This window comes from Rhinatrema bivittatum, chromosome 13 (assembly GCF_901001135.1).
Source record: "Rhinatrema bivittatum chromosome 13, aRhiBiv1.1, whole genome shotgun sequence".
Lineage (NCBI taxonomy): Eukaryota > Metazoa > Chordata > Amphibia > Gymnophiona > Rhinatrematidae > Rhinatrema > Rhinatrema bivittatum.
The window spans coordinates 80,930,752-80,939,625 of record NC_042627.1 but is presented as its reverse complement, the minus strand read 5'-3'; the positions used below and the strand labels follow the sequence as shown (position 1 = coordinate 80,939,625).

General features: G+C 44.5%; 1 protein-coding gene across 1 annotated transcript; it reads left to right on the top strand.

Annotated features, from left to right (window-relative positions):
* Nucleotides 1-2,423: 2,423 nt before the first annotated feature.
* On the top strand, nucleotides 2,424-5,656 carry CALML4 (calmodulin like 4; the record flags this gene model as incomplete). Its single annotated transcript, XM_029575852.1, is given in 2 exon segments — nucleotides 2,424-2,612; nucleotides 5,305-5,656. Coding segments are annotated over 2 exon segments (287 nt in total), but the record flags the coding sequence as incomplete, so codon positions are not given.
* Between the last annotated feature and the right edge of the window lie 3,218 nt (nucleotides 5,657-8,874).

Genomic DNA, 8,874 nt, shown 5'->3' with positions numbered 1-8,874 from the left:
TAATTACATTGTAAGAAGTAACTAATAATGATGTTGCTGGTGATGTGTATTGATTGTTAGGAGTTAGATAATATTGGAGTTAGGAAAAGCCTGCGAGAACAGCCAGGTCTTGAGTCTTTTCTTGAAGGTTGAGAGGCTGGGTTTCATTCTAAGATCTGGGGGGATGGAGTTCCATAAGGTGGGACCGGCTGTGGGAGAAGGCCCGATTTCTTAGTGTAATGTGTCTAGTAGTTTTGGCTGGGGGTACTTGAAGTGATCCTTTGTAAGCATCTCTTGTCGGTCTTGTTGAGGTGTGTAGTCGGAGGGGGAAAAGAAGGTCAATTGGGGCAAGTTGATGGATGTTTTTGTATATGGTGAGAATGGCCTTGTAGATTATTCTGAAGTGGATGGGTAGCCAGTGGAGGCCCATTAGGATGGGGGTTATATGGGGGTTATATGATCTCTTCTCCTGGTGTTAGTGAGTAGACGGGCAGAGGCATTTTGAACCATTTGCAGTGGTTTGGTGTGTGATGAGGGGAGACCAAGCAAGATGGTGTTACAATAGTCCAGCTTTGCGAAGATGATTGATTGTAGAATCGTTCTAAAGTCATGAGTGTGGAACAGAGGTCTTATTCTTTTCAGCACTTGGAGTTTATAAAAGCAGTCTCTGGTGGTTTTGTTGATGGTAGCTTTCAGGTTCAGGCGATTGTCAATTTGAACTCCTAGGTCTCTCACTTGTGTAGTTTTTGGTATGGCTGTATGAGTGGGGGGTGAAGGAGCTGTTCTCTGGTGTGATGAGTAGTAGTTCCGTTTTGGATGAATTAAGTACCAGGTTGAGGCTTGTGAGAAGTTGTTTGATATTTTGGAGGCATGTTTCCCAGTGAGACAGTGTTTTTGCGAGTGACTCCTTGATGGGGATCAGGACCTGGATATCATCAGCGTAGAGGAAGTGTTTGAGATTGAGGTCAGTGAGAAGTTGGCATAAGGGTAACAGGTATATGTTAAATAAGGTAGGAGATAGGGATGAGCCCTGAGGGACTCCTACTGATGCGGGGTACAGTGAGGATTCTTTGTTATGAATCTTAACCTTGTATCCTCTGTTGCTGAGGAAGGTTCTGAACCACGAGAGGGCAGTGCCTGAGATACCTATGGCTATTAGTTGGTTGATGAGAAGGGAGTGATTGGCGGTGTCAAATGCTGACGAAAGTTATATATGTATGTATGTATGTATGTATATATATATATATATGTATACACACACATATATATATATGTATTATTGGATGTTATTCTATTCCTTAGATCATTATAAAAAGAATATTTCCAAGTATTGTACAAGTATTTACTAATGTGATTGATTTATGTTCCTTTGATTTTACTGTTTGATGAATGATGTTTCTGTTTCTCCATTGCTGCATTGCAGAGTCTGGCTTGTTGTGGTTTGCAGTTTCCGGTTCAATTTCTGTTTCTAGTCTCTTGATTCAGAATTTGGTGAGAGTGAGTCTGTGTTCTGCATATTTTATTGAGGTGGGGGATTCCATGTTACAAAAATGAGGAGGGGGGCAGTACAGAAATTGATCACACAGGACGGCAAAAATGCTAGCACGGACCCTGCTTTTGATACAACTGCAACCTCACTTTCCACTTTGATGATGGGGGAGAGAGGAAAAGGGGAATTGGATTCAGACGGCAACCACCATGGACCCCGACTTTTACGGTCTGGGGTACTGCTGTGCAGACATAAGGGAGAAAGCACAGGACTGCGTCTACAGCCGAGTCCAAAAACTAAGCAGGTCAGAATTTTCAGGAAGGCTCCTCCCCCAGTAAAAATGTTGCTACCATAACTTTTTATGGGTTTGTCAGTTGCTTGGTTTTTGATTGTAAATATTCCTACCCTGAAGAGAAACCTGCTGTGACCTACTCGGCCCAGTAGATATTATCAAGAGAAGCTTGCTGGGCAGACTGGATGGACCATGTGGTCCTTTTTTGCTGCTGTTACTATGTTAGGCTACTGGGCTTGATGGACCTTTGGTCTGACCCAGTAGGGAAAATCTTATATATTCTCAATATAGCAGGAAGGAGGTTATGGTGTTCTAACAATTTCCAAACCCTGGATAATGCGGGAAAACCTTTTAAAAACAAATCTTAAATTGTGAGCCCTCTAGCTATAGGGAAATACCCACAGCTGGTGAATGTACCCTGCTTTGAAGTGTCAAAAAGCAGAATATAAATTAAATAAATCAATCTACTTTTGTCTTCTGAGGCTACAGAGTGAGTATTTGAACCCAGGACACAGACAGTCAACAGCTTCACAGCTCCAGCTAGAGACAAGAAGTCAGAGCAGAGCTGGCTTTGCTTTTTAGGGAAGGCTGTCTGTCACTTTTCTTCCCCTCCAGGGATACTTCCTAGAAAAGTAAGCAAAGGCGGTTTTCATGTTTTCCCAGACAGGGCTGGGGACCTGGACTTCTCTACATTCCTAACTATAATGCACAGACAAAAGCAGCAGGAAGATCCCAAGACCGAGATTCTGGTAGCCATGCTGATGGTGGACAAACAGAAGAAAGGCTACATCACAGCTTCTGAGCTGCGGGCCAAGCTCACGCAGTTGGGAGAGAAGCTCACGCAGGAGGAAGGTAAGGAAAGACCTAGCATAGGGATGGTGAACTCCAGTCCTCGAGTGCCCCAAACAGGCCAGGCTTCCAGGAGATCTGCAAGGAATATGCATGAGAGAGTCCATTGTGTGCAGAGCTATCGCATGCATTTTCATTGTGGATATCCTGAAATCCTGGCCTGTTTGGGGAACTCGAGGACTGGAGTTCACCATCACTGTTCAAGTCTGGGCTATTTGGGGTAGGTCCTGGTGCCCCACTGCTGGGGTCTGGGCAATCTGGAAAGGTCTCGGGGGTCCTTCTATTGAAGTCTGGGCTGTAGGAATCCCATGTGAAAAAGTAGCAGGAAAGAACACACAAACCCAAGGGTAAAACAGGTATTACATTCCCAAATAACACATCATATACCTTTATAGAAACTTTGAATATTGATTGTAACAAAATTCTAAAATATCACAATATCATTCATTTATGAGATATTATTTGCTCTATAATTCTTACTTGAAGATGTTGGGATGGATTTTATAGAATTAATGGTAAAGGGTTATTGACGTGTGATTTTGTTACAGTAGGAACTATAGTACACAGATGGATATGAATTTGAATGGCTCCTGTATGGAAATACAGTGATCGCCTACATGATTATAAATCCCCTGATGAAACCGTTGGTGAAACAAGGGTCCTTTGTCAGGAATATATAGAGGGAGAAGAGTGAGAGGGATGAATACACAGGAAAAAAAAATAACAATGAGCTATTAATGGAGCTTTGCTTTAATTTACTTGTGTATGCCAATCAAGTTGTAATAGTATCTTAATTATAATATCCCTTTCCAAGAAACAGATATGTGTGATAAGTTTGTGAATGAGTGGTGGAGTTTGTGATGATATATTAATGGTCATATTTTAGAATTTTGTTACAATAAATATTCAAATTTCTATACAGTAAAGAAATTAAGACATTTACAAAACACTTCCCACCATTTGCAGGTGCTATGGAAAAATGCTGCTACTGCTGGGCGAGTGTCTGTACTCTCAGAGGCCCCCAGGGGTCAAGTCTGGGCTGGAGAAAGGGACTCGGGTCTGGGCACTGCCACAAAGATCTCATTTAACCTTGCAAAGATGAAAGATCCAGCCAGCTTCCAGTCGGATATTAAACACTCTTCTCACCTCTTAAGCAGTAAATATAACTTGTTGGCTTATTTGTCAGAGGATTGAGTGCATGTGAGGGTGAGGGTGAGGGCAAATAAATTCTGGGTTATTCCATTTATCTGCATCACCCACTGGGCAGGATTGCAAACCCCAACTGGCAACAAACTGCTAATTTAAACAAAGGCACTTAAACTAGCAAGCGGCGCCTTCACCCCAGCGACGGTTGCATGCTTGTTTCCTCTTTTGCACGTCCAGCTCAGTCTGAGCCATGGCTGAGATCTGATGCCAGGAGCCTTCATTCACAATCAGGGGCGGATTCCCGATGACCATCAGCCCAGGAGATACCACGTGGTTGGCCAAGCGCGGCTCTGTCACAGTCACGCTCAGCAGACCACGTGACTAGAGTGACCGGTCCAGGGGGAGGCCTGATCCCCGGATAGGCCAATAGATTTCCCCCCCACCTCCAACATTCACCCGAGCTCCTGCAGCTTGCAATCCTGGGCCCTGAATCCCAGCACTCGACGTCACCCTTAAGCATTGACCGTGACTCTATGTCTCTTAGGGGCTGTGATGCTGCCTCTGCTGCTGTACCAGGGACCTTCCATGGGGCACTGCCCAGCACTTGCCAGCAGGCTGGCCCATGCTTGTTTCTTAAGTAAGCTGAGATCCCGTTTGGACAAGTAGCCGAGTGCTCAGGGAAACCAGGGTTTCAAATCCCACTGCTGCTCCTTGTGACCCTGGGCGAGTCACTTCCCCCTCCCTCACCTCAGGCCTGATTTCCTAAGGCGTCTCTCCCATTCTGTCTCTATGGGAAAAATGCTTAGTAAACAAAGCCCTTAGATTGTAAGCTCTCCAGGGCAGGGAAACACCTACAGGACCTGAATGTAATCCACCTTGAATTACCAGTGAAAAGCGATGAGCTAAATTCCACCTCCCACCCAAAAACAAAATGCAGGTGCCTCTTCCTCATGTGCCACAAACCGTTTTATGACAGAACCCAGGGCTTCAGAATCTCTCGCTCTCGCACTGAATGTGCCATTAGTGGGCAGGGCAGTATTATGGAAGCTTTGAGCACAGAAGTAATGAGAAGCAGTCGCAGGGCCTGCTCTCTTCTTCTGGCCCTTTTTAAAACGTGGAAATCCAGGCACGAGGAGCAGCAATGTGGGATGCAACAGAGATTTTCTGAAGCAAGGGCAAGCATGGAAAGAGAGAATGCACAAGGAAATCAGCCATCACTTTCTTCCCCGTGAAAGGAAATGGTTCCTTAGGTTACTCTCCAGTCTGCCCCCTTCCACATTCATAGCATGAATCCTGCTTCCAGCCCTTCTTCTCTGCAAATGTTTGTCAGAAACGGCAGCCAGGCAGAAACTTGGTGATCGCAGCAGTTTGAGAAGTGTTGTGAATTTCTACGTGCTTAACACCACAAAAAACATGTACAAATTGTAAAACCTTCCTCCAGACCATAAGAGGGGTGAGGAGCGGGAGGATGAGGTGTTTGAAAGTCTGACCACATACTTTATCATCAGTGGGTCTGGCAGAGTTACAATAACTAAATGTTTCATTACAGTGGATGACCTCTTAAAGGAAGCCAACGTTGGAGCCGATGGGGTAGTGAAATACGAAGAGTTCATCCGGATGATCACCCTCCCCACTACCGACTACTGACCTCTGCTATGTCTGATGTGACCCCCTCAGCAATACTGAGCTTGGGCTGTGCTTCCAAGGTCATTCGGTTCTAGATTCATTCTCCAGGTGGGACAACGACAATCTGTGTCCTTTGTGCCTCAAAGGCCCATAGGACAACCCAAGACCCAGAGCCTGAATATAACAAGTAACATTTTATAAAAAAAAGAATTCTACCCTACAAAATGTGAGGGGAGGGCTTAGGGACACTAAGCCAAGACACAAGAATAAAGATTTTAAAAACAAAAACAAATTGAAATCTTTAATTTGAAATCAAATTTTACTCCTGTTGGCACACTAGAATGGCCAAGGTGGGGAAGAAGGGACATAGGAAAAGTAGCTCTGGAGGAGACCACACAAACAGGAGGGTTAAGAATTCCAGCAGAGTTCAAGGGTTGTTTGATTTTAAACGAGTAGATGTAAATCAGTTATTTGCACTTTCGGATAATAGAAGGACTAGCAGGACATTCCATGAAGTTAGCATGGGGCACATTTAAGACTAATCTGAGAAAATTCTCTCACTCAATGCACAATTAAGCTCTGGCCTTTGTCGCCAGAGGATGTGGTTAGTGCAGTTAGTGTAGCTGGGTTTAAAAAAGGTTTGGATATATTCTTGGAGGAGAAGTCAATTAACTGCTATTAATCAAGTTGAATTAGGGAATAGCCACTGTTAGTATTGGCCTCAATAACATGGAATAGACTTAGTGTTTGGGTAATTGCTAGGTCCTTGTAGCCTGGATTGACCTCTGTTGGAAACAGGATGCTGGGCTTGATGTTGTTCTTATCATCATTAACTTCTTTCAGATTTTTTCTAGCTGTAGTAACAGCTTTGAGGAGACCTCCTGCACAGAGCCTGGTGGGGCTTTAGTGTGTGTTGAACAGTTAGTTAGTCAGGACTTTGGCCCTGGAGCTCCTGACCTGTTCTCACTCACTCACTCTCAGGCTCCTCTGCCTCAGGGGTCTGCACCACCTGCTGCCCTTCACTCACTCTGATGGGTTTCTCCCTGTGCTTGGCACCTCTCCTTACCTGCTCTCATTCACTCACCGACGGGCTCTGCCTCTCCTCATGCGCCCCCTCACCTGCACTCATTACTCACTCTGAAGGGGTCCCCCTTGGGCTTAACCCCTATCCTCACCGATGGGTCCCCCAGTGCAGAGCCCCTCCCTCTGCTCACACCAATGGGTTCCTCCCACCCAGGGCTCCACCATCCTTACACTCATTTACTGATGAGCACTGATTGAGTTTATCAGGGTCTGACAGATTTTTCAAATTACTGATTAAGCCTATTCCCTACCCTTCCCCAGGGACCACAGGAGGTTGGTCAAAGCCAGCAGGGAGGGCAGAGCTTCTGTCCTTTACCCCTGTGTTGGATTGGTTGAGACTTCCCATCATACTAGTGGACCTGGAAGGTGGAATCTCTGACAGAAATCAGGTGATATTTATGATGAAAATAAATGCAGACATTTAACCCAAGGTTGTAATCGATCACACAAGGAGTAAAATTATTGAGCAAATGTAATAATTATCATACATCAGTCAAGACAGATAACAAGGTATAAAATATTGTGTAAAGGGCTGTTCCTCAGGATCAGGAGTGACCTTTTCCCTCTCAGGTACTGCTGGATATAAATATTCAGCTCCTGAAATAGTCTATCAGCAAGAGATCGCCAACGATAAATGAAAGGCAGCTTATAAACATCGAGGCTGGGCAAGGGAAAAAGACACTTTTGGCAGAGAGGAGGCGGTGGTGGAGATAAAGGCTAGCAGAGTTCAAGAAAGCGTAGAAGAAACACAGAGGATCCCTTATTGCCCAGAAGATGTAAATAAAATACTAAAGGTAAAATGCATGGAGCTGTGGTTCCAGGAAAAAGCACAAGGTAACCTGTCTGGAGCCACAGGACAATCCTAAACAGAACGCTGGAGCAGCCTACCCAAAGCAATAGTTACAACCCTAAACCCCGTGCTGGGCAGACGGGATGGGCCATTTCAGTCTTTTTCTGTGGCATTGAGATGGTCTGTCTGAGCTGTGGGAGCTTTTCCAGGATGGTCGTTCCCACAAGGCTCCTCAATCTTTTCTTTCTCCTCTTGCAAATGGATGTGAAATCATGCTCAGATATTTTATTCAACCTTTCTTACTACTAATTTTTTATTAGTAAGTCCCCTTAAAAAAAAAGAAAGAAAAATGTAATTATATTCTTTTTTTGGTTTTGCTAAAATCCTTTTTTCGGAAATGAGTTCAACATCACTTTAGTTTGTGTCAAAACGATGGTGTTGAAAGTGGGCTTCAAGAGATGTCCTCAATACACTAAGAAGGTATCTTTGAGCGACCTGAGAGACACAGCTCAGGCTCTCTCCCACTGTGCTGAATTGCACCAATTGTGCATGCATGGGGCCCAGGAAGAGGTGAGCCAGGAGCTGCACACACTCCAGGACTTTGTAGAATCAGATTATTCCTCTTCTTCTGCAGAACAAGAGAACGTCACATCTGTAGAGTCCTCTCAAGACTCTGCACCATGTCCCTCCAGTAATGATGGAGGTAAATCGCACTGGTTGGTGCCACATGGTACTGGCGCAGGGAAAAAGAAGCAACTGATACTCAGATGCCAAGGGCCTACTGGCACAGTAAGAGATGGAAAGTCCACATGGCACAAAAGATTGGCATGCGAGTTGATGCCATCCACCGAGACCCTGTTTGGGGCAGACAGGAAATCGGTGCCATTGACTAGCATAAGCACCAGCACCTCCTTGGGGCATAAATCTTCTTGGTGCCAATGTTTTTCCTTCAGCACCGAACAATCCAAAAAGACTGGAAACACTCTAGTGAAGCTTCTGCCGAGAGAACAGTCTTCCCCCCTGAATATGCCAATTTCAGTGCCAGAATCAGAGAGTTCCTCTCCGTCCAATGAATCAACATTCTCTGTGAAAGAAAATTTGGAAGAAATGGCCCCTTCTCCTCCATTAGAGGAAATGACCTCTAGTTTGTAGACTGTGGCTTTAAAGTTGGATACCCAGTCCAATGCAGAGTTGAAATAGTAAAAACCCTCTCAGACAAACAAGCAGTTGGCAATGTTTTATAATTAACAAGCAAGAGGAAATAACCTTACTACTTTTGCCTGTAAACCTGCAAAATTTGGAAATGGGCAATTTCCCAAGGAATTTTTCTTCTAGCTGTTTATCTTTTGGGAATCACAATCAGATAGAAGACAGATTAAGTTGTCAGCTCTAATTGCACAAATGGTTGCTGCACGACCACATAACAGGAACTTTTTCAAAATTTAGGGCACTCTGCAAATAGCCTCAACAAGGTTCCCACATCCTGCTCCAGTACAGGGCAGATTAGCAGCAAATGCTTTCTCAATTTGGAGGAACCTAGGGCTTCTCTATGTGTTTACCCCAATTCCTTTTATTCCAAGAACTATTAAAAAATTGAGAAGGGAGGGAGATCAACCCTTT